At 39.7% G+C, this 27,465-nt stretch overlaps 1 protein-coding gene across 6 annotated transcripts in view; it reads left to right on the top strand.

Annotated features, from left to right (window-relative positions):
- LOC141082037 (cytidine monophosphate-N-acetylneuraminic acid hydroxylase-like) overlaps window positions 1–20,438 on the top strand; it is a 296,760-nt gene extending 276,322 nt beyond the window's left edge. For all 6 annotated transcript variants that reach the window (XM_073566144.1, XM_073566146.1, XM_073566143.1 and 3 more), the window contains 4 exons: window positions 2,218–2,392; window positions 3,346–3,462; window positions 17,006–17,121; window positions 19,813–20,438. In XM_073566144.1, the coding sequence (XP_073422245.1) occupies window positions 2,218–2,392; window positions 3,346–3,462; window positions 17,006–17,121; window positions 19,813–19,924 (520 nt within the window). In that variant the 3' untranslated portion in view covers window positions 19,925–20,438. The remainder of the gene's footprint in view (window positions 1–2,217; window positions 2,393–3,345; window positions 3,463–17,005; window positions 17,122–19,812) is intronic.
- Window positions 20,439–27,465: the final 7,027 nt, after the last annotated feature.

Raw genomic sequence — 27,465 nt, 5'->3', positions numbered from 1 at the left:
GATAAGGGAGATTTTGAATTTATGCAGACACTTGTGGACACTTTTGGATTGTGTGAGGCCCACTGATATCTGAGCGCTATGTCACAGGCTCGATGGCACAGCTGTGACAAAAGTGACGAGAGGATAAGGGAGATTTTGAATTTCTGCACACACCTGTGGACACTGGACACTTTTGGATTGTGTGAGGCCCAATGAATATCTGAGCGCTATGTGACAGGCTCGATGGCACAGCTGTGACAAAAGTGACGAGAGGATAAGGGAGATTTTGAATTTCTGCAGACACTTGTGGACACTGGACACTTTTGGATTGTGTGAGGCCCACTGATATCTGAGCACTATGTCACAGGCTCGATGGCACAGCTGTGACAAAAGTGACTAGAGGATAAGGGAGATTGGATTGCTTTTAAAAAAGCAGTTTGCAGAGCAGTGGGTAAACAGCAATGCCAGCCTGTGAGGAAGCCTTAAAAGGCAGCCCAACAACCAACACCACTGATACACCACAATATAGCCTCCCCTTGCACTGCACACACAGTGACTGGTGTGTTGTGCAGGTCAAATCGCTAGCAGCAGAAGCAGTTTTTTTTTCTTCTCAGCAGGACAAAAAAAAAATTGGGATTGCTTTTAAAAAAGCAGTTTGCGGAGCAGTGGGTAAACAGCAATGCAGGAATGTCAGGAAGCCTTAGAAGGCAGCCCAACAACCAACACCACTGATACACCACTATATAGCCTCCCCTTGCACTGCACACACAGTGACTGGTGTGTTGTACAGGCCAAATCGCTAGCAGCAGAAGCAGTTTTTTTTTCTTCTCAGCAGGACAAAAAAAAAAATTGGGATTGTTTTTAAAAAAGCAGTTTGCGGAGCAGTGGGTAAACAGCAATGCAGGAATGTCAGGAAGCCTTAGAAGGCAGCCCAACAACCAACACTACTGATACCCCACTATATAGCCTCCCCTTGCACTGCACACACAGTGACTGGTGTGTTGTGCAGGCCAAATCGCTAGCAGCAGAAGCAGTTTTTTTGTCTTCTTCCCTGCCTAACGCTCTCCCTACAGAATCAGCAGCAACCTCTCCCTATACTGAGATCGGCAGAAGTAAGATGGTGGTCGGCGTGCACGCCCTTTTATACCCCCTGTGACGCCCACCAAAGCAAGCCAATCACTTGCATGCCCTTCTGAAAGATGGTGGTGACCCCTGCCTATGTCATCACGTTGCCCACAGTGTCCGTGGATCCTGATTGGCTGAAAAAGAGCGCAAAACAAACTTTTGAAACGCGACTTTGGCGCGTAAGTCGCCGACCTCGTGGCCGACCTCATCCTAGGGTCAGGTTTCGTTTCATGAAACCCGACTTTGCCAAAAGTCGGCGACTTTTGAAATTTTTCGACCCGTTTCGCTCAACTCTAGTGGTGACCATGGTGGCCCTTTTGAAGTTGGCCATTTTGGATCCAACTTTATTTTTTTCAATGGGAAGAGGACTAATTGAGAATTTCACAAGAAAAACAATGATGTGCTTGGTTTTAACATAACCTTACTCTTTCTTGAGTTATCTGCAAGTTTGTGACCACTTATAAAATGTGTTCAAAGTGCTGCCCATTGTGTTGGATTGTCAATGCAACCCTATTCTCCCACTCTTGACACACTTATAGCAAGCACCTCCCAATCTCAGATTGGACAGTCGAGCAGTCAATCAACACACTGACAGTCCAGCAAACAGCACACCCCATCACCAGACTGTACGACTAAGCTGTCAATCAAAGCACTCACAGCTTCAGCACGTCCCTGTACCAGATTAGACGGCTTAACTGTCAGTAACGGCATCCCAGACATACTGAGGGGTGGAACTGTGACAGTTTTACCTCACAGATAGAATCAGCTGTGAATCCCTAATGTATTCTCTGTATACAGTTTTGCTTCCCCCTTTGCCCAGGAGCTGTGGTATGATCTGACCATGTTCCTGTACGGTCAGACATGGCCTTTACACAGTACACAGCAGAGGCACAATTAGAAGATTATCTCAGCACAGGAACATTTTTTTACCACATCCAATTGTGGAGATTATTTTTATTCCGAGCTCTAGTGAATAAAATGTGCTTTGTTTGTGAGACAACCCCACTAAAGAATAGCCATAGGTGTTGTTATTGTTGGGAGCACACTTGAATCACATAGTAACCCTGGACATATTTGATCAATAGAAACTTCAAGTCATTTTTCCTTTTATAGAGACGGAATTGCTCAGCCGCCTTCAGGGACTAAAATCCTTAAGGATTCTTGGGACTTTGACACATACCTAGATGCCATATCTGTTTCATTTAAAGACGAGATCTTCAGCCACCCCTCCTGGGTTATAGAATATTTCACCTGGGCCGGATTTAAAGACTATAATCTTGTAGTGAGGGTAAGTATGTAAAATACTGAATGACTTTTATGCTTTCATAAAAATTCATTAAAACTGTTGAATGAGTTCATTGTGTAAATGATTAACCAGAAGCTTATGTTTTACAACTACTTATTCATCATAAAGGATAAGTGAAATACCTTACCGTATTTTATAGGCTTTTTTCACATGGCCTGTGACCACCATTAAAATCTATAAACACTTTGTGAGATGGAGACTTGAGTGTATTCATGCCTTCCCAGAATTTTTGAGTACACACAGAGAGCAGAAGAAATTCAAGTGATAGGTGACGGTAAATGGTAGAATAAAGTATGGTATAGAAAAATGTGCAGAGAGAAGAGTTGCATAAGGATGGAAAGAGGAAGGCAGTATCTTTGATTGCTTGTACATTAGTGACTTGATGACCAGAACACTCAGCTCAGAACTATAACACTAATATGTCTGACTTTGGTTATTGTTTCCTGTCCCATAGTGTAGTAGCATAACAGTCAATGCATAGGCAGAAAATGGGTAGGCTTAACTAATGAAAGGAGCCAGTCATAAGGCAGGACTGCGTGCTTTTGTAATGCTACCTGTTGTCAAGGTAACCTATTGGCGCCCACTACTGCAGGCTTTCAATTAAAGTGTCAGGGAGTGATTACATCGCTCTCACTGGGTAGAAAGTGGTGACTGTAACCACTCCTTGCTCCATTCGATAACTTAAAGTGAGTGGCTACAGGGTGGATATAAATTTTCTCCCTGAAGACACTGCTTAAATAAGTCAGGCAGAAATTCAACGATACCTACTTCTAGACTAACTGTATATCTGCACGTAAGTAGTGTTTCTGAGCATGACTGGAATAAAGAGAAATTCAGCAGTACAATCTGCTTACTTTAGGATGATTCATTACAAAGTTGACATTTAGGGTTGCCTAAATATTTTTTCATTTCTCTCCATTTTCCTTTTTATTAAGATGATTGAAACTGATGATGATTTTAATGATCTGTCTGGAGGATTCACTTACTTGGTAGATTTCTCTAATTTATCTTTCCCCACTGAAAGACCAAGTCGTAACCATGCATATGAAGAGGTGAGGTTTTAATTTATTATTTACTATTCTATGTGCATCTCAACCGGCAGCACTTAAAAGAGTTGTGTCATAAAGACAAACGCCTGTCTAGATACCATTTAGGTCACATGGATATTACTGACATTTAAGCCATATGGATATCATTCCATATTGGTCCCCCCCCACTATAACCCAAAAATTTAGTGTCACTATTATGAATTATATGAATTATATGGTTGGCAATATATTATGACTAGTGTTGAGCATTCCGATACTGCAAGTATCGGGTATCGGCCGATACTTGCTGTATCGGAATTCCGATACCGACTTCCGATATTTTTTCAATATCGGAAGTCGGCATCGGAATCGGAAGTTCAAAGTTGATTGACAGCCTGACGTCATCATGATGCGCGGTGTGTGCGCATCATGATGCGCCGTCATTTCGGGCCTTCCGGGGGGCTGTGCCGGCCTGCCGGGGGGCTGTGCCGGCCTGCCGGGGGGCTGTGTGGACTGCCCGGGGTCTGTACCGGCCTGCCGGGGGGCTGTGCCGGCCTGCCGGTGGTCTGTGCACCCTGTGGGGGTCTGTACCGGCCTGCCGGGGGGCTGTGCCGGCCTGCCGGTGGTCTGTGCACCCTGTGGGGGTCTGTACCGGCCTGCCGGGGGGCTGTGCCGGCCTGCCGGTGGTCTGTGCACCCTGTGGGGGTCTGTACCGGCCTGCCGGGGGGCTGTGCCGGCCTGCCGGGGGGCTGTGCTGATGTCCGGGGGTCTGTGCAAGCATCGTCCGATGGGACTACAAGTCCCATCTGGCGATGCCTGCTACCATGACAGTGATTGACACATTAGCCAATGATGGGACAGTAGTAGTCCCATCATCCGGCTAATGTGTTAAATGTTAAAAAAAAAAAAATACTACATACATACTACATGCATGCTACATACATACTACATGCTACATACATACTACATACATACTACATACATACTACATACATACCACATATATACCACATACATACTACATACATAACACATACATACTACATACATACTACATGCTACATACATACTACATACATACTACATACATACTACATATATACTACATGCATGCTACATACATACTACATGCTACATACATACTACATATATACTACATACTACATACATACTACATGCATGCTACATACATACTACATGCTACATACATACTACATATATACTACATGCATGCTACATACATACTACATGCTACATACATACTACATATATACTACATACATACTACATACATACTACATGCTACATACATACTACATATATACTACATACATGCTACATACATACTACATGCATGCTACATACATACTACATGCTACATACATACTACATATATACTACATACATGCTACATACATACTACATGCATGCTACATACATACTACATGCATGCTACATACATACTACATATATACTACATGCATGCTACATACATACTACATGCTACATACATACTACATATATACTACATACATACTACATACATACTACATGCTACATACATACTACATATATACTACATGCATGCTACATACATACTACATGCTACATACATACTACATATATACTACATGCATGCTACATACATACTGCATGCTACATGCATGCTACATACATACTACATGCTACATACATACCACATATATACTACATACATACTACATACAATACATTCATACAATACATACATAGACATACAGTACATATAACATAGAGTAACATACTTACCAATACTTGTCACATTGTTCCCCGAAGCCATTGTCTTTTACAGAATAAATATTAACATAACAAACCACAAAAATACTCACCCACGATCCGAAGCAGTCCACGAGTGTGTCCCACGACGATCTTGGGTAGAGAACTGCAGCATCAGCTGTTGCTGCCGTTCTCTACGGGCTGCAGGAATCCAATGACGGAAGGTAGGTATCCTTCCGCACTGTATTCCTCCGCCACTTAAAAAAAAAAAAGTCCCTAGTCTCACTTTATGCCATTGCTGCGTGGGAATTTCCCACACAGCAATGGCATAAAGTGAGACTAGGGACTTTTTTTTTTTTAAGTGGCGGAGGAATACAGTGCGGAAGGATACCTACCTTCCGTCATTGGATTCCTGCAGCCCGTAGAGAACGGCAGCAACAGCTGATGCTGCAGTTCTCTACCCAAGATCGTCGTGGGACACACTCGTGGACTGCTTCGGATCGTGGGTGAGTATTTTTGTGGTTTGTTATGTTAATATTTATTCCGTAAAAGACAATGGCTTCGGGGAACAATGTGACAAGTATTGGTAAGTATGTTACTCTATGTTATATGTACTGTATGTCTATGTATGTATTGTATGAATGTATTGTATGTAGTATGTATGTAGTATATATGTGGTATGTATGTAGCATGTAGTATGTATGTAGTATGTATGTAGCATGCATGTAGCATGCAGTATGTATGTAGCATGCATGTAGTATATATGTAGTATGTATGTAGCATGTAGTATGTATGTAGCATGCATGTAGTATATATGTAGTATGTATGTAGCATGTAGTATGTATGTAGCATGCATGTAGTATGTATGTAGTATGTATGTAGTATATATGTAGTATGTCTGTAGCATGTAGTATGTATGTAGCATGCATGTAGTATATATGTAGTATGTATGTAGCATGTAGTATGTATGTAGCATGCATGTAGTATGTATGTAGTATATATGTAGTATGTATGTAGCATGTAGCATGCATGTAGTATATATGTAGTATGTATGTAGCATGTAGTATGTATGTAGTATGTATGTAGTATGTATGTGGTATGTATGTAGTATATATGTAGTATGTATGTAGCATGTAGTATGTATGTAGCATGCATGTAGTATATATGTAGTATGTATGTAGCATGTAGTATGTATGTAGCATATATGTAGTATGTATGTAGCATGCATGTAGTATGTATGTAGTATGTATGTAGCATGCATGTAGTATATATGTAGTATGTATGTAGCATGTAGTATATATGTAGTATGCATGTTGCATGCATGTAGTATATATGTAGTATGTATGTTGCATGTAGTATGTATGTAGTATGTATGTTGCATGTAGTATGAATGTAGCATGTATGTAGTATGTAGTATGAATGTAGCATGTATGTAGTATGCATGTTGTATGTATGTAGCATGTAATTTTTTTTTATTTTTTTTTTACATTCAACACATTAGCCGGATGATGGGACTACTACTGTCCCATCATTGGCTAATGTGTCAATCACTGTCATGGTAGCAGGCATCGCCCGATGGGACTTGTAGTCCCATCGGACGATGCCTGCACAGACCCCCGAAGCCTGCACAGCCCCCCGGCAGGCCGGCACAGCCCCCCGGAGCCTGCACAGCCCCCCGGCAGGCCGGCACAGCCCCCCGGCAGGCCGGCACAGCCCACCGGAGCCTGCACAGCCCCCCTGGCAGGCCGGCACAGCCCCCCGGCAGGCCGGCACAGACCACCGGAGCCTGCACAGACCCCCTGGCAGGCCGGCACAGCCCCCCGAAAGGCCCGTACAGACCCCAGAGAGGCTGTACAAGGGAAAAACAGGATTTTTCTTATTCCGATACCGGAAGTCCCATAGACTTGAATGGGACTTCCGGTATCGGAATCGGCGATACCGATACTTTTTTTTAAGATCGGCCGATCCATTCCGATCCGATACTTTGAAGTATCGGACGGTATCGCTCAACTCTATTTATGACAGCCTCCAAAGTTATCTTTCCCCATGCAAAAACAACTACAGAGACAGTGGTTGGCTGGCCTTGCTTCCCTAAACAAAATCAACCAAGAGGTTCACATATGACTCCAAACTGTCTCTTCTTCATGAGCAGCTGCATGGAGATAGAGTATTTGCAAAAGATTGCTTAACTTCCTATGATGAAGCCAAGCATAATTTCTAACTTTTGCTATTTTTCTGTCCATTGTATACACATGTTAATACTCTGACGAGCAAAAGGATAACAATGTTTTGAACTTTTGACTTTCAGGCTCCATATCTCACCATCCATTACTGCTTTGAACATGAGACTTACCATCATTTTATAGACAATCATCTCTTGGCTATCTCATACATAAATCTGACTTCCAACTATTTAGCATATGATTAGTTATGCAGATTCTTGTCATGTCACTGCATTGTTACTATTTTGGTCCTAAAAATGAAAAATTTTAATTTGTACTATTTTGTTACTTATTTGTAAATCCACCATTGGCTTTCAATACCTGAATTCTTCTGGGCATGCTCTCAATTAGATTCAAGCATGTGTCGACCAAAATGTGATCCCAGGTCTCTTCTACACGTTCCCCAAGATGGTGCATACTGGTTGACTCATTTGGGTTTGTATACATGTTTTTCTTCAACTGTACCTACAAGAGTAGAGTTCAATTGGACTGAGGTCTGAGAACTGTGGTGGCCAATCCAGCACCTATACTTCGTTGTCAATGAACCACTCTTTACCAATCTTGACGTATACTTCGGGTCGTTGTCCTGCTGGAACACTATGTTGTCCTTTTCATACACGTATTACTCAAGTATACAAAGTAACTCATCTTGTAGGATACTAACAAATAGTTCAGCATTGTGACCACCTTCTATCATGGCCAAGTATCCAACGTCTTTGGCTGTGAAACAAACCCATATCATCAAACTTCCTTCACTGAACTTGACAGTTCCTTCCATTTTCATCCATCAGAGCCTAGTATTTTGAATTTCGTCTCATCGCTAGAGATGAGCGACCTTGCCTTTTTTAGGGTCGAGTCGGGTTTCATGAAACCAGACTTTCTCAAAAGTCGAGTCGAACGAAATCGGCTGACTATCGGGAAAAGTCAAAGGTCCGACTGAAACACGAATCCCAATGCAAGTCAATGGGGAAGCAAACTTGGCAGGGAGTGGAGGACAGTAAACACACCTACATGCCGGACCGCTTTTTTAAAGTGCGCAAAATCAATCTCTCTCTCCTGCACACGTCATCTCGTTGCCCACAGTGTACGTCCTTGCTCAGTGGCTGAAAAAGTCACGTGCAAGCATTCTGGGAAATCTGACTTTGCCGCTCATTTTGCCGACCACATGGCTGACTTCATGCTGTGGTCGGGTTTCGGTCAGCGAAACCTGACTTTGCCATAAGTCGGCGACTTATGAATCTGGCCAATCTGTTTCGCTCAACTCTACTCATCGCTACAAATCCGCCTTTATCCAATCTTCTACTCCCCACTTTTTATACTTTTTTGCAAATTCGAGCCGACTTTTCTTACGACGATATTGAAGTCGAGGCTTCTTTATCTTTTTTTGGACCACCATTCCAAACTTGTGTAACTTGCATCCCATGGTGCTTGCATGGACATCTGTGATCTCAGTGATCTCACTATTACAAAGCATACGAGACACCTCCACTGCCTTGTTTATCGCGCCAGAACTGATAGACCTTGTGATGAGCCAACTTGTTGACTCCGATATTTTGCCTGGGCATCTTGGCTTTTTAACCCCTTTCTGACATCTGACGTACTATCCCATCCATGGGACCCGGGCCCCTATGCCCATGGACGGGATAGTACGTCATAGCGATCAGTGACACTCACAGGGTGAGCGCCGCTGATCGTGGCCGGGTGTCAGCTGATTATCACAGCTGACACCCGGCACTATGTGTCAGGGGCAGTCACGTACTGCCCCCGGCACGTTAACCCTTGGCACAAAGCGATCAAACACGATCGCAGTGTATCGGGGGTTTAGGGAAGCAAAGCGCAGGCATGAGGAAGCCTTCTGCAGTGCCTGTCTCAGATCGCTGATCTGTCAAAGCGATCTGTGATGTGTCAAATCAGCGATCTCACACATGACAGTGATGTCCCCCCTGGGAGACTGTAATAAAGTTAAAAAAAAGTGTAAAAATAATTTATAAAAAAATTGCTAAATAAATAAAAAAAAAAAATATTCCCTAATAAATTCACTTTTTGGAAATAACAAAAAAATAAAAGTACACATATTTAGTATCGCCGCGTCCGTAACGACCCACCGTATAAAACTGTCCCAATAGTTAACCCCTTTAGCAAACCCCTTAAAAAATAAAAAACAAAGCAAAAAATAATGCTTTATTATCATACCGCCGAACAAAAAGTACAATAATGCGCGATCAAAAAGACGGATATAAATAACCATGGTACCGCTGAAAACGTCATCTTGTCCCGCAAAAAACGAGCTGCCACACAGCATCATCAGCAAAAAAATAAAGTTATAGGTCGCAGAATAAAGCGATGCAAAAAAAAATTATTTTTTATATAAAATTGTTTTCATTGCATAAAAGCGCCAAAACAAAAAAAAGACATAAATGAGGTATCGCTGTAATCATACTGACCCGAAGAATAAAACCGCCTTATCAATTTTACCGCACGCGGAATGGTGTAAACGCACCACCCAAAAGAAATTCTTGAAATGCTGGTTTTTGTTCATTCTGCGTCCCAAAAATCGGAATAAAAAGCTATCAAAAAATGTCACGTGCATGAAAATGGTACCAATAAAAATGTCAACTCGTCCCGCAAAAAATAAGACTTCACGTGACTCGGTGGGTCAAAATATGTAAAAATTATAGCTCTCAAAATGTGGTGATGCAAAAACTATTTTTACAATAAAAAGCGTCTTTTAGCGTATGACAGCTGCCAAGCATAAAAACCAGCCTCAAATAGTAAATCAAACCCCCCCCTTATCACCTCCTTAGTTAGGGAAAAATAATAAAATTAAAAAAAAGTATTTATTTCCATTTTCCCATTAGGGTTAGGGCTAGGGTTAGGGCTAGGGTTAGGGCTGAGATTAGGGTTAGGGGTGTGTTGGGGTTAGGGTTGGAGTTAGAATTGGGGGGTTTCCACTGTTTGGGCACATCAGGTGCTCTCCAAACGCAACATGGTGTCTGATCTCAATTCCAGCCAATTCTGTGTTGAAAAAGTCAAATGGTGCTCCTTCCCTTCCAAGCTCTGCCATGCGCCCAAACAGTGTTTTACCCCCACATATGGGGTATCAGCGTACTCAGGACAAATTTCAAAACAACTTTTAGGGTCCAATTTCTCCTGTTACTCTAAGGAAAATAAAAAATTGGGGGCAAAAATATCATTTCTGTGGAAAAAAATATGATTTTTTTATTTTCACGCCTGGGCGTTATAAACTTCTGTGAAGCCCTTGGGGGTTCAAAGTTCTCACCACACATCAAGATAAGTTCCTTGGGGGCTCTAGTTTCCAAAATGGTGTCATTTGTGGGGGGTTTCCACTGTTTAGGCACATCAGGGGCTTTCCAAACGCGGCATGGCATCCAATCCCAATTCCAGCCAAAAAAGTCAAATGGCGCTGCTTCCCTTCCGAGCTCTGCCATGCGCCAAAATAGTGGTTTACCCCCACGTGGGGTATCAGCGTACTCAGGACAAATTGCACAATAACTTTTAGGGTCCTGTTACCCTTGGGAAAATAAAAATTGAGGGGTGAAAAGATCATTTTTTGTGGAAAAAATGTGATTTTTTTTTAATTTTATGGCTGTACGTTATAAACATCTGTGAAGCCCTGGGAGGTTCAAACTTCTCACCACACATCTAGATAAGTTCCTTGGGGGGTCTAGTTTTCAAAATGGGGTCAATTGTGAAGGGTTTCCACTGTTTAGGCACATCAGGGGCTCTCCAAATGTGACATGGCGTCCGATCTGAATTCTGGCCAATTTTGCATTGAAAAAGTCAAACGGCGCTCCTTCCCTTCTGAGCTCTGCCATGCACAGAAACAGTGGTCCCCCCCACATATCAGGTATCAGCATACTCAGGACAAATTGCACAATAACTTTTGCAGTCCAATTTCTCCTGTTACCCTTGGTAAAATAAAAAAAATTGGACCTGAATTAATGTTTTTGTGAAAAAAAGTTAAATGTTCATTTTTTTTTAAACATTCAAAAAATTCCTGTGAAGCACCTGAAGGGTTAATAAACTTCTTGAATGTGGTTTTGAGCACCTTGAGGGTACAGTTTTTAGAATGGTGTCACTTTTGGGTATTTTCTATCATATAGAACCCTCAAAGTGACTTTGAATGTTATGTGGTCCGTAAAAATAAAATGGAGTTGCAAAAATGAGAAATCGCTGGTCAACTTTTAACCCTTATAACTTCCTAACAAAATAAATTTTGGTTCCAAAATTGTGCTGATGTAAAGTAGACATGTGGGAAATGTTACTTATTAATTTTTTTGTGCCATATCTCTGTGAGTTAAGGGCATAAAAATTCAAAGTTGGAAAATTGCAAAATTTTCAAACTTTTTGCCAATTTTCCATTTTTATCACAAATAAATGCAAGTTATGTGAATGAAATTTTACCACTAACATGAAGTAGAATATGTCACGAGAAAACAATGTCAAAATCAGTGGGATCCATGGAACCGTTTCAGAGTTATTACCTCATAAAGGGACAGTGGTCAGAATTGTAAAAATTGGCCCGGTCATGAACCTGCAAACCACCCTTGGGGGTAAAGGGGTTAATAGATGGACAGACTGCATTTCGTATTCTTACAACTGTCATGGCACTTACATCATGCAGTATGGCAATTTTCTCTTTTCTTAAGAAATCTTTTTCATGACTGCTCCCCGATTCAAACCAGTGACCTTTCACTTGAGAATTAACCTTATAACACCTTACAGTATACAGGAAGAACAAGAGTTTTCCACCATCTGGAGCAAAACCGTAACAATGCAGCGCCATGACACAAATTTGCATAATTATTCATATGCCAAATAGTTGCAAGTCATATTTATGTATGAGATAGCCAAATTGATTGTCTATAAAATTATTGTAGTCTCACGTTCAAAGCAATAGTAGATGGTGAGATATGGAGCCGGAAAGTCTGAAACATTGTTACCCTTTTGCTTATCAGTGTAAGTGTAAAATATCCCCTAAATATTCCACAGCACTTTCTAGACATTATCAGCACTGTCCCCTTTGGGGCTCACAATCCAAATTCCCTCTCAGTGTATCTTTGGAGTGTGGGAGGAAGCCGGAATACCCAGAGGAAATCGACACAGTCACGGGGAGAACATACAAGCTCCTTGCAGATGTTGTCCTTGGTGGGATTTGAACCCAGGACTCCAGCTCTGCAATGCTAACCACTGAGCCACTGTGCAGCCCTGTAACTGGGGATAATATGCCATCTGCAGTTACAAGGGAAATCAGCAAGAATAAATATAATTTAATTTTGAAATGCCCCTTAAATATCTCTCATGCCCTTGTGGGACGTAATGTGTGCAATGAATAAGTAAAAGAATAACACCGAAGGTAAAGCAATCATGGAAAGCGATGGATAGCAGATAATGCTGTCCTACCAGTAAAGAAAATCCAGAAATCATGATGACATATTTCAAAGTCGTACCTACTTCTTCCTCAGGAGAACCATAATGAATATCATTGTGGTTCTCCTCAAGAAAAAAGTTAATACGACTTCGAAATGCATTGAGAATAGAGAATAAGACTGCATGACTTTTCATCATCAGGATTCCTGGATTTTCTTCGCTGGCAGCGCAGCATTATCCACTATCCATGCCTTTCCATTAATTTTCATTGGAATCCCTTCACCAAGTGGAGCAGCAGCCAGACTTATGGATAAAACCCTTAGAAGAATTGTGCTTCTCACAACTCAACCAGAAGAGCACAAAGCACAGTAATAATGCTCTTTGTATCTGGATAATGCCCTATGTGCTCTTATTGTCATCTTTCAGCTTATCTTTAAGGGTTAAACAATGTCAGTTTCTAGGCCTGCCTCTGGTGAAGAAAAATGAATTTAAAAAAAGTATAATCCGACATATTTATTTACGGTCCTAGCTACTAGAAATGACATGTGGGATCAGTTCTTCAAGATTTGGGGGCCATGGATGGATTTGGAATCAAATATACAAATGGACCAGATCTTGCGCATATCACTGTAATATCTCCTGACTGTGGAGGTGGAGAGTTGGATCTAGACTTAGAACTAAAGTATATAATCATTATATGTTTGTCCTTGGCTCATGGTACAGTTGAGGTCGGACTGAAACAACCATTAAAATAGGCTATCGAAAAAATAGTAAAGTTACTATAATGTACACTGTGGATTTAATGTTCCTTTTCCCTACTGTTTTATCCTGTTGTTGTAATTGTCTTGTCTTTCCCTCTATGGGTTATATGTTTGTCATAATAAGTTAAAAATTCCCTTGCGAGGGAATATGTTTCTAAATATACTGTTTTCTAAATTTCAATAAAACCATTTTGAAATTAAAAAAAATGTATAATCCTACATATAACAGTATTAGTACTAGTAAGAGGAATGCAATTGAAAATGTAGTTTAATGGCACTCTGAGTTTTCTTTACAATTTCCCCTAATATTGCTAAAACAAAAATATAAAAAGACATAAGAATTATGCCCTATGTATCTTGCAAAAAAGGCAAAATATATTTAAATAATCATACAAGGCAAACACTTTAAAGCTCTTATAACCACATATGCAAAAAAAAAACTGAAAATGTGCCTGTCATGAAGGGAGGTAATGATACAGTCTTGATTTAGTTAATAAAGACTTTTTTGCATAATGGCAATTTTTTTCAGTTATATAGTATTATTAGCTATGTAGTTGTAATAATTCCATATTCAATCAATGCAAAATGATATTACTAGACCCCCAATGATTTTCATGTGGCCTTTCATGGTTCTAGTATTTTTTACTTGATGAATAGTGCTACAGATTGTGTTATTCTTGGTGTCAGAAAAACAATCAAAGCAGGTCCCTGCCTTAAAATATGATCTTGTCTGCCAACAGTTTCACTATGCATATCAGTGTCCAGTGCCAACAGTCTGACTACATATCACTGACCAATGCCAACAGACTCACTATACAGTGCCTTACGAAAGTATTCAGCTCCCTGGAACTTTTCATCCTTTTCCCACATATCATGCTTCAAACATAAAGATACCAAATGTAAATTTTTGGTGACTAATCAACAACAAGTGGAACACAATTGAGAAGTATAGCAAAATTTATTGGTTATTTTAAATTTTTGTGGAAATTCAAAAACTGAAAAGTGGGGCGTGCAATATTATTCAGTCCTTTTAAATTAATACTTTGTAGCATCACCTTTTGCTGCCATTACAGCTGCAAGTCACTTGGGGTAAGTCTCTATCAGTTTTCTGTATCGAGAGACTGAAATTCTTGCCCATTCTTCCTTGGCAAACAGCTTGAGCTCAGTTAATAAATAACATTTCCCACAAGTCAGTTTTACATCAGCACAATTTTGGAAACATATTTTTTTTTTTGCTAGGACGTTATAAGGGTTAAAAGTTGACCAGCGATTTCTCATTTTTCCAATTTTTCCAACAAAATTCACAAAACCATTTTAGGGACCACCTCACATTTGAAGTGAGTTTAGGGGTCAATATAACAGAAAACACCCAAAAGTGACACCATTCTACATAAGAAGTTTATTAACCCTTCAGGTTCTTCACGAGAACTAAAGCAATGTGGAAGGAAAAAATGAACATGTTACTTTTTTCACAAAAAAAATTACTTTGGAACCAAACATTTTTATTTTCACAAGGGTATCAGGAGAAACTGGACCACAAAAATTCTTGTGCAATTTCTCCTGAGTACGCCAATACCTTGTATGTGGGGGAAAGCCACTGCTTTGGCGCATTGCAGGGCTCAGAAGGGAGGGAGCAACGTTTGACTTTTTGAACTTAAAATTGGCTGCAATCAATGGTAGCGCCATGTTGTGTTTGGAGACCCCCTGTTGTAACTAAACAGAGTAAACACGTCAAATCTAACTTCAGCCCTAATCCCAACACACCCCTAATCCCAACCCTAACCACATACCTAACCCTAACACGCCCCTAAACCTAATCCCAACCATAACCACAACCCTAACTCTAGCCCAACCCTAACCCTAGCCCAACCTCTAACCCTAATGGAAAAATTGAAATAAATATTTGTTTTAATTTTATTATTTTTGCCTAACAAAGGGGGTGATAAAGGGGGGTTTGATTTACTATTTTTTATTTTGATCACTGTAATAGGGTTTATCACAGTGGTGAAAATGAACCAATAGGAAAAATTTCATATCATTGCCGGGTGCCGTCCAGCAGATCTCGGCGGGCGCACTGCTCATGTGCCCGCCATTTTCTTCCCAGAAGAAGACATCGGCGGCTGTGGAACAACATGGGGGATTGAGGAGGTATACCGTAAGTATCGGGGGGCTCAAGGGACTCCATTTCTCTCTCTTTTGATATGCGATCACATCAGAGGAGAAATTAAATGGGAAATCAGACTTTTTTTGTGGTCACCGTTATTCCATTAATAACAGTGATCGGAACACTGGGGTCGATAAAAACCAACCCGAATCATGTTCTCTAGGGTCTCAGTTTCTCTCGGTAGCCGAGACCCCTGAGAAATTCCAACGCTTGGGGACGCTATAGACTTATTTCTCAGCGCCGTTAAAAAGCAGCACTGAGGAATAAGTACCTTTAACTGCTGCCGTTAAAAGGCGTATCGGCGGTCAGTAAGGGTTAAGAAAAGAATTGGTGAGCATATTATGGCTGCCAAGCCTGACAGTACTGTCAATCGATGGGGACTGTCAGGACTCTTCAAACATTTTCGGGAGAATCATAATGGAGATGTAAGTTCACTTATGGTTAAAGGGAGAGAGAGTTAGGAAGCTGGCCTGGGGTGGGGACTGGGAGTGCAATTTGAGGTGTCGTGAGGCTTACTGGATAATAGAGTTGGGAGCTAGATCCCGTATAGGGCTGAATTATCGTAGCGTTATTAGCTATTTTTATTAATAGCAGGTGGTGTTTTGTTTTTTTTTGCAGCTCCCCTTTCTTTCCTTTTTGCTATATATTGCTGTATTGAGACATTAGAGGTGTCTTTTGCAAACTTATTTTGTGTGGATAAGGAGGTGACAATCTATGTAGGCGTCATGTTTCTTGGTAGGCTGTCTCACATGTGAATTTGTAATGAATGTAAATTAATCATGTCAAGTAACAGCTGTACATGGTTTTATTTCATGGAATAGGCATACAAGGATGTTTTTACATATTGGTCATATGCCTATGATTAAGAACTTTGTTCGAAACGGGTCAGGTATTTAGGGGCTGCGTCCCCACATGTTTTATTCTTGACATGGAAATACAATATTGAAGATTTTAATGAAGAGACGCCTGGTGCTGGAACCATTTTTCCTTTCTTTGCTATTGGTATCCAGCCACTTGTTCCTGACATCTGTTCATCCGGATTCCGTTGAGGCACCACCAATCCCTTTCCCTGCTCCCTGTATGATTTTATATATTTCAGTTTCTGATACCAACAGTCTGACTATACATATCAGTGTCAGATGCCAACAGTCTGACTATGCCTGTCAGTGTCTGATGCCAACAGTCTGACTATGCCTATCAGTGTCTGATGCCAACAGTCTGATTGTACATTTAAGTGTCCGATGCTAACCATACACTGTTCTAATTTACAACAGATACGAACTCGAGCTACAGTGATGAGACACGTAGTAAAAAATGGTCTTCTATGGGACGATTTGTACATTGGATTTCAAACCCGTATCCAACGTGACCCAGACATCTACCATCATCAGTAAGTTTTCTGATTCAGTAGTGAAAAATCGCCATTTCCATTTACTATTTAACCCCTTGAAAAAGGGGCAGTTTTTGTTAGGTTTTTTTTTTTTGCTTTCTCTTTTTCATCCCAACCCCATCTTCTAAGAGACACTTCCATTTTATTTTTTTTGCCAACAGCGAATGTTTAGATTTTGTGGGATGAGTTATAGTTTTTAATGGCAACATTTCATTTACAGTAAAATACATTGGAAAACTATGTGGAGTAAAATGGAAAAAAAAACAGCTATTCTGCAGATTTTGTTTTTATTTTTTCTAAAAGAGGTCATTGTGCTGTAAAAATAATATGTTAACTTTATACTACAGATTAGTATCATCTCCATTATCCAAATTTATACAGTTATTTTCTATCATAATGCATCTATGTGCTTGCAACTTTTTGGCCGTTTTTTATAATTTTCTTATGTAAAGTGACTGAAAACAGCAATACTTGAATATTTGTTTCAACTTTTTTACACCTTTCTCTGAGAGGAATAAGTAATGGTGCTTTTTAAAAGTACAAACTTTTATGGCTCAAGTTATACTAAATACAGTTAAATTTTAGGATTTTTTAATATACGAAATAGGAAAATGGAAGCGATTGTTATTTTTTATTTTTTTGTTTTAATTCACTGGCCCAACATACTGCAAACATCTATTATATATTCAATTGTATTGGTTTTCCAATCATAATCATTTCCATCCTTTCTTCAAGAAATTCCATAAATGCATGACAGGTGAGAAGCAATCTGGGCTTGCATTTTACAAAAAGTTAAAACAAATAGCAATAAATTAGTTTAAGATTAACACACTGGCGCCAGTCCACTTGGACAGAGAAGGAAGGTCCACTATTCCCAGATGCAGCTGGTGAATAACAGGCTCTGTGCTGGTGCCTGTTTAAAAGAGCTAAAGCTGATAAGAAAAGAAATACACCGCGCTATACTGGGAACTGAAGAAATAATATAACTGAGTACTCACTTGCTGGTGTGTGAAAAAATCACGTGGTGGTGGATGTATAGCAGTATCCTGAGACTATTCACCTTGTCATAGATGTATATTGCCTTGCATTTGGATGCCAAAACTGCTGAGTAGATAATATAGGGTTAAATGGGGGGTGAGCCCGTTAGTGTGTTTCAGAGGAAAAAAAATGAACTAATCTTGATTTACTCACTTAAGTAAATCAGAACCATATAAAATACATGCTGTAAATGTAGCCATTGCTAGGTATTAAGATTGGAATGTTGCAGCCTGTTTCTGATGTAAAAAAATATAATAGTTGAAAAATAAAATGAAACACCAAAAAAAAAAGAGGGGGATAAATAGATGTTTGGGATGATAACTGAATGCTGACCTTACTGCATGCCAATTTCAACAGGCGAGGTCAGAATGATTAATCCTGTGCAAAACAAATGATGGCACAGTTCCTGCAAAGTGAATGAGCGTTAGTGACAGCTTGTGCCCACTAGTGGAACGGGGTGCTTGATTCTGGTGCACTTACTTGCAGGGCCAGTGCTCAGTGAGGCAGGCTTGGGTGCTCAGCGTGGGGGCTGGGGCTGCTGCTGCTAATCCGTATGGAAGTGGAGACCGCCGCTTCCTCTCGCGCTTTGGCCAAGAGCAACGCTGAGGGACTCGGCGTGTGATGGGGCAGGGCTAGCGTGACGTCACACTGGGGGTAAGACGGTGGCTCAAAGGCAGCACAATACCGACATGTTTCGAGAGATCGCTACTCTCTTCATCAGGGTACCCTCAGCATTGCTCTCGGCCGGAGCGCGCGAGGCAGCTGCGGTCTCCACTTCCATACGGATTAGCAGCAGCAACCCCAGCCCCCATGCTGAGCACCCAAGCCTGCCTCACTGAGCACTGGCCCTGCAAGTAAGTGCACCAGAATCAAGCACCCCGTTCCACTAGTGGGCACAAGCTGTCACTAACGCTCATTCACTTTGCAGGAACTGTGCCATCATTTGTTTTGCACAGGATTAATCATTCTGACCTCGCCTGTTGAAATTGGCATGCAGTAAGGTCAGCATTCAGTTATCATCCCAAACATCTATTTATCCCCCTCTTTTTTTTTTGGTGTTTCATTTTATTTTTCAACTATTATATTTTTTTACATCAGAAACAGGCTGCAACATTCCAATCTTAATACCTAGCAATGGCTACATTTACAGCATGTATTTTATATGGTTCTGATTTACTTAAGTGAGTAAATCAAGATTAGTTCATTTTTTTTTTCCTCTGAAACACACTAACGGGCTCACCCCCCATTTAACCCTATATTATCTACTCAGCAGTTTTGGCATCCAAATGCAAGGCAATATACATCTATGACAAGGTGAAGAGTCTCAGGATACTGCTATACATCCACCACCACCACGTGATTTTTTCACACACCAGCAAGTGAGTACTCAGTTATATTATTTTTTCATTTCCCAGTATAGCGCGGTGTATTTATTTTCTTATCAGCTTTAAAACAAATAGCGTTCCTATGGCTATGCCATAAATGGCATAAATTCTAAAATACGGAAATACCCCTTTAAAATTCAGTAACTGAACATTAAACTGCTGTAGCATGTCAAGTAACATGATTGCAGATAAGTTCTTGAGTGTTAAGTCCATGTTGTTCTGAAAATGCGCCCAAGTAATGATTCCATATTTGATTTTTGCATTATAGATTTTGGAACCATTTTCAGATAAAATTGCCTTTGTCACCTCCAGACTGGGAGGCATTTTTGATCAGAGAGCGTCAAAATGGGACTGATGCACGAAGCTGCAACGTGATGTGAACCATGGGATGAAGAATGGCTTATAAGTCATAAAACATTTACAGCATAAGAGATTCATTTTGGGAAACTTTCTTACAGAAATAAATTAGAATCAATTAATTATAAGAAATCAACAAACAATTGTGATGAAGAAGCAAATCGTTACTTGCATTATATTACTTATACATTGTTAATGGTGCAACTACACACTTAGACATAAGTAACATATTGGTACCTTGATAAACAACCAATGCAGATAGCAACAGAAGAGTTCTCTCTGAACATGCACTATCTGCACTTCAACCTTTTAGGATACTGAAAAACTATCCTAAATATACCTCTGTGTTTATGTCCATGTGCATCATAAGTTTTGTTGTAAAATGTACAGTATTTAATACATATGATATAGAACAAGTAGATTTAAATTGGAAATATTTATATTTTGAAAGATAAACACAGACATATGTACTAAAGACTCTTTATTAAAAACTTTATTAAAAACACCAATAAATATGTAAGGTTATAGTTCTTTTCAGCCAATTTGTTGCTTCATAAATTTACATTATTGTATACCTTTCTGCTCTCCAAAGAAATAAAAAATGTCTGTCTTTACTTCTCACACGGTGGGAGATGAGAATGCAATCACTTTTAATTGGCAAAACTACCTGGTATATCTGTGCCCCTATATCTCTGTATAACTACAATCTTGGTATACAATGAATGTCCACTCCTATATCACTGCAAACTTACAGAGGCTTCCCATTTAGAAATATAAGAAACCCCAATGACAAACCCAATGGAAGCAGTAAAAAGTAGAGATGAACATACTAGGCGTGGGGAGCAGTGAATATTCATTCTCTTTAATAGTGGGTACACGTGATCGCTCGACTACTGCACTGATACCCTACATGTGGCCAGAAGCCTCTGTTTGGACAAACGGCTGGGCTCAAACGAGAAGCTTATTGCTCTTTGAATTTTAGAAAACAAATAGATTGTGAGCACCATGTCACATTTTCATGGTGCCTTAGGCACCCAAACAGCAAAAAACCCCAAACAAGTGACTCCATTTTGGAAACTACACCTCTCAAAGAGTTTATCAAGGGGCTTAGTAGGCATTTTGATCTCATCGTATTGAAAATGTTCATTTTATTCATGAAAATTTTGCTTCAGCCCAAAATTTTTCACTATTGGAAGAAATAACATGAAAACATGGACCACACAGTTTGCTACCCACTTTCTTATAAGCGTGGTGATATCCCACATGTAGTCAAAAAGTTCTGTTTGGACATATGGCAAGGCTTGGAAGGGATGAAGTGAAGTTTGGTATTTGGAATGTAAATTTGGCCGGAATAGATCGCAGATACTATGTCTCATTTGCAAACCCACTGAGGTACCAAAATATCAGAAACCCCCACAATTGATCCCATTTTGGAAACTAGATCCATCAAGGAATTCATCTAGGGGTGTGTTGCGCTGGTTGAACCCATATATGGTTCACAGAACTCATTAAAATGTGTATGTGAAAATGAAAATTACATTTTTTTCTGATATAATTTTGTTTTAGCCAAAAATTTGTGGTTTTCAGAATGGATAATAGGAAAAAACAGACACCATAATTTGTCACATAATTTCTTCTGGACGTAACGCTACCCCATATGCGGTCAAAAACTGCTGTTTGGGCACGTGGCAGGGCTTGAATAAAAGAACTCTATTTGATTTTTGGAGCTTAAATTTGTCTGGAATAGGTTGAGAATGCCATGTAGCATTTGCAGAGCCCCTGACATGGTAAAACAGACAAAACCCCCAGCAAGTATTTTGGAAACTAGACACCACAAGGAATTAATTTAGAGGTGTACTGAGCATTTTTAACCTACATGTGGTTCACAAAACTTTGTAAAATTTAGATGTGAAAGCAAAAATTTTAATTTTTTCTTCTAAAATACTGTTTTAGTTTTGTTTATAAATGTATAATTTACAAATGGGGTAATAGGAGAAAATGGACCCCATAATTTCCTATACAATTTTTAATGAACATGGTGGTACCCCATATGTGGTTGTTTTTTCAGATAGGAAGGAGGACTACTTGGCCTTTAAAATGCAGAATCCATTTGAATAGATTGTGGGCTTCATTAACTAAGACCCTGAAGTGCCAAAACAGCAAAAAAAAACCACAAGTGATCCCTTTATTGGAAATTTCACTGCTTAAGGAATGCATCTAGGTGTGTACTGAGTATTTTGAATGCAAAGGTGCCTCACAGAATTTTATAACATTTGAACGTGGAAATATAACATCTTAGTGGTAAAAATGATTTTTTTTTATTAGCTGCAAATTTGTCACTTACACTAGGGTTAATAGGTTAACATGAACATTTTTTTGTATACAGCATGTCTTTTTGATCATTTTTTGTTTGATTTTTTTGTTTGTCAGTGTGATGAAAAAAGTGACATTTTTGGTATGTTTTTTAGGTTTTTTTTTACAGTGTTTGCCATACAGAATAAATAACTTGCTAGTTTTACAGATCAGGTTGTTTCAGATGTGGCAATACCATTTATGTATGTAGATCTTTGGAAGACCTATGAGTTGTGCAACATTGTGCAACAGAAAAAGTTATCAGATGAGTATGATGAGCAGAGTCTTTCCTGGAGTTCCCTGCAAGCAGATTTAAGTCTGGTCACAGAGTAGAGAATCATCACAAGCCAAGGATGCACTTTAAATCCAGAATGTGAGCTCAGGACCAGCACCACACAGGAGGATTTAACTGCAACAGAAAGCATTATGGGGACAACACAAGTACCAGATTTAAAACCACAGGCCCTCTATATTAACTAGACTTCAAAAGGGGCACTTATAGAATAATTAATTTGGTTGAAACAAAAATAGACACAAAAAACAGGTGCAAGGCAATGTTGAATAATTTCATAATGAATCTAGATCAGATATTAAAGTAGGCACTTTTTATACAGTATGTGTGCTTTTTCATTGCAAAATACAGAATATATTTCTCAAGAACACTTCTTGGTTTTTAACCCAGGGTGTCCTTCTGCCTTTATGGGGATCCCTTTATCCCCTTCTGTGTATTTTAGTAGGCTGGCATGCTGTGCTCTTTTGCAAATCTTCCTGCATATATATTACACAGGTCAACGAAAAAAAATTTTTTTTCTGGTGTCCAAAATATTTTAATGAATTTGGGGTATTTTTGGGGTGCTGATTCTGAATATGTCATCAGTTTTGCCAGATTGGCTCAAGTTTTTGAGATTTTTGGTATCTTATTTATAGCACTTGTTGGTAAATGCGACGCATCATCTCATTAATTTCTTTGGATTAGTACTTGAACTGAGCAGTTCTCAATATAGTTTTGTGTTAATTAGTGTTCTAAAAGTTTGTTCATAGCTTGATTTTTGCACTAACTTTATGTTGTTGTCTGTTTTCCAGTGAAAAGCATGAACTCATCATGAAGAAGTTGTCTTAACGATCCAGACTCATTCTGTTACATTTGTGGTGAATATACACTGCCAAAACATAGAAGAAACATAACACACTTCGTAAAAAAAGTGTATTTTGCCTATTTTGGGGTTATGCTTGGGGACCAAGACAAGTTTTGGGCACCACACATAGTGTGCAAAGCATGTATCGAATTATTACGAAAATGGAGCAAAGGACAAAGAAAAAGCTTCAAATTTGGTGTTCCAATGGTGTGGAGAGAGCCAAAAAATCATCATGATGACTGTTATTTCTGTGCAGTGCAAGTGCAAGGATTCAATAAGCATAAGAAACGAAAATGGGAGTAACATGGAATCTGCAAGAAGGCCTGTCCCTCATTGTGAAGATGTGCCTGTACCTGTGTTTACCATAAATAACAGTCATCATGATGATTTTTTGGCTCTCTCCACACCATTGGAACACCAAATTTGAAGCTTTTTCTTTGTCCTTTGCTCCATTTTCGTAATAATTCGATACATGCTTTGCACACTATGTGTGGTGCCCAAAACTTGTCTTGGTCCCCAAGCATAACCCCAAAATAGGCAAAATACACTTTTTTTACGAAGTCTGTTATGTTTCTTCTATGTTTTGGCAGTGTGTATTCACCACAAATGTAACAGAATGAGTCTGGATCGTTAAGACAACTTCTTCTTGATGAGTTCATGCTTTTCACTGGAAAACAGACAACAACATAAAGTTAGTGCAAAAATCAAGCTATGAACAAACTTTTAGAACACTAATTAACACAAAACTATATTGAGAACTGCTCAGTTCAAGTACTAATCCAAAGAAATTAATGAGATGATGCGTCGCATTTACCAACAAGTGCTATAAATAAGATACCAAAAATCTCAAAAACTTGAGCCAATCTGGCAAAACTGATGACATATTCAGAATCAGCACCCCAAAAATACCCTAAATTCGATGAAATATCTTTGGCACCAAAAATGCTGTTGACCAGTGTTATTTGATTAAAAACACATGAGACATGCACAAAAGTGAACAGGTCGGTAGGACAGTGTTCACACCACCAAAAGACTGAAACACAAAGAAAAAACACAGCATGACAAACGTGCAAAAATACTCTGTTGTTAAAAATATATATAACAGTAGACAGCAAGTGGTAGTAAAAAGATGGTAACAAAAACAGGGTATTTAGGAGATACGTTTTTTGCAAAAAATGTATACTAAGCCACCCCACCAATGTCACGGTATACCCATCTCGGAGCAGTCCTATCTAATGTATTTAAAACCTGATCATGTGAACAGTATCTATATGAGCAGGATTCAGAAAGGCGCTGCCTAATGTGGGCACGCTGTGCAAGATGGCTCTTTATGTGCATGTCTCACAAGAGAGGGGCGGTAATCTCCCAAAACTTGCATACCCTATTTTTGTTATCATCTTTTTACTAGCACTTGCTGCCTACTGTTATATATTTGGAGATCCATGACTTGTTCATTTAGATGAAAGTTAGTCAGTCTTCATTTTCAGAGGACAGCTGTATATGCTTATCCATCAGGACACAACCAGCAGCGCTGAACACACATTCTGAGCGAACGCTGGCTGCCAGGCATGATAAAACCTCCAAGGCGTGACAGGCGAGCGCAGACCACTTTTCCATTTTTTTAAATCAAAATGCAAAAGGGTCCCAATTCCCCCTGATGGCATTGTTATTGAGCTCGAGATACTCCGGCACCATCCTCGCAAGTTGTCCACAACATGTCAGACTTGGCCTTACACAGCTGCTGCTGCTGCTAATATCTTTCCTGTGACGCCTTGGCGTTCCCAGGGTTGGAAGTCTAGAACTGCAATACAAACTATGTGCCTCACTGCTGTCTTAGGGAAAACTGCTCTTAAGATTATCTACAAGCGAGTTTCGATACTCCAGTATGCACGCTTCCCTTTCTGGGGGGTGAGCATCTAGCTAAATTTACTCTTGTACCTTGAATCTAACAGAGTGGCAACCCAAAGCACCAATAAAGATTAAACTACCAAAAAGAAAATTATAATAAAAATGAATCTTTGTTAAATACACCAATTTAAACACACAGAAAAAAAAGTAGAAAAAGGAGATATGTCTATACAGTGAATTAAGTGATAGTTATATGTATGACCCATTTAAATAAAACATTACAATCATGATAAAATATGAATCCACTACGTATTCCATGAGAAGACAAAGTAACAAGCTTTTATCAGTTTGAAGTATAATTAGTGCACCATTTTTGGTGTATGGTATAATCACTCCACCTAGTGGCCGAAGAATTACAAAGCAAGGACAAAGCACAATTACCTATATATAATGTGCTTACAACAGCCACCCTTATTCATAAAGTATTTAATATGTACAGTGGGGAAAAAAAGTATTTAGTCAGTCAGCAATAGTGCAAGTTCCACCACTTAAAAAGATGAGAGGCGTCTGTAATTTACATCATAGGTAGACCTCAACTATGGGAGACAAACTGAGAAAAAAAAATCCAGAAAATCACATTGTCTGTTTTGTTTTCATTTTATTTGCATATTATGGTGGAAAATAAGTATTTGGTCAGAAACAAGCAATCAAGATTTCTGGCTCTCACAGACCTGTAACTTCTTCTTTAAGAGTCTCCTCTTTCCTCCACTCATTACCTGTAGTAATGGCACCTGTTTAAATTTGTTATCAGTATAAAAAGACACCTGTGCACACCCTCAAACAGTCTGACTCCAAACTCCACTATGGTGAAGACCAAAGAGCTGTCAAAGGACACCAGAAACAAAATGGTAGCCCTGCACCAGGCTGGGAAGACTGAATCTGCAATAGCCAACCAGCTTGGAGTGAAGAAATCAACTGTGGGAGCAATAATTAGAAAATGGAAGACATACAAGACCACTGATAATCTCCCTCGATCTGGTGCTCCACGCAAAATCCCACCCCGTGGGGTCAGAATGATCACAAGAACGGTGAGCAAAAATCCCAGAACCACGCGGGGGGACCTAGTGAATGAACTGCAGAGAGCTGGGACCAATGTAACAAGGCCTACCATAAGTAACACACTACGCCACCATGGACTCAGATCCTGCAGTGCCAGACGTGTCCCACTGCTTAAGCCTGTACATGTCCGGGCCCGTCTGAAGTTTGCTAGAGAGCATTTGGATGATCCAGAGGAGTTTTGGGAGAATGTCCTATGGTCTGATGAAACCAAACTGGAACTGTTTGGTAGAAACACAACTTGTCGTGTTTGGAGGAAAAAGAATACTGAGTTGCATCCATCAAACACCATACCTACTGTAAAGCATGGTGGTGGAAACATCATGCTTTGGGGCTGTTTCTCTGCAAAGGGGCCAGGACGACTGATCCGGGTACATGAAAGAATGAATGGGGCCATGTATCGTGAGATTTTGAGTGCAAACCTCCTTCCATCAGCAAGGGCATTGAAGATGAAACGTGGCTGGGTCTTTCAACATGACAATGATCCAAAGCACACCGCCATGGCAACGAAGGAGTGGCTTCGTAAGAAGCATTTCAAGGTCCTGGAGTGGCCTAGCCAGTCTCCAGATCTCAACCCTATAGAAAACCTTTGGAGGGAGTTGAAAGTCCGTGTTGCCAAGCGAAAAGCCAAAAACATCACTGCTCTAGAGGAGATCTGCATGGAGGAATGGGCCAACATACCAACAACAGTGTGTGGCAACCTTGTGAAGACTTACAGAAAACGTTTGACCTCTGTCATTGCCAACAAAGGATATATCACAAAGTATTGAGATGAAATTTTGTTTCTGACCAAATACTTATTTTCCACCATAATATGCAAATAAAATGAAAACAAAACAGACAATGTGATTTTCTGGATTTTTTTTTCTCAGTTTGTCTCCCATAGTTGAGGTCTACCTATGATGTAAATTACAGACGCCTCTCATCTTTTTAAGTGGTGGAACTTGCACTATTGCTGACTGACTAAATACTTTTTTTCCCCACTGTAATAGGTATGTAATACACAGTGCACGATAATTTTAGTACCCTATGTTTTTTTTCAAATAGTAATATATTATAAATAATACAGTGCTGAAGTGCATAGATAGGATATTCAGAGCAAAAAGATATAT

The sequence above is a fragment of the Dendrobates tinctorius genome, unplaced genomic scaffold (assembly GCF_039654945.1).
Source record: "Dendrobates tinctorius isolate UK_male_01 unplaced genomic scaffold, ASM3965494v1 ptg000004l, whole genome shotgun sequence".
NCBI lineage: Eukaryota > Metazoa > Chordata > Amphibia > Anura > Dendrobatidae > Dendrobates > Dendrobates tinctorius.
Note: the sequence above shows the minus strand (reverse complement) of the source record. Positions and strands in the feature narration are given on the sequence as shown.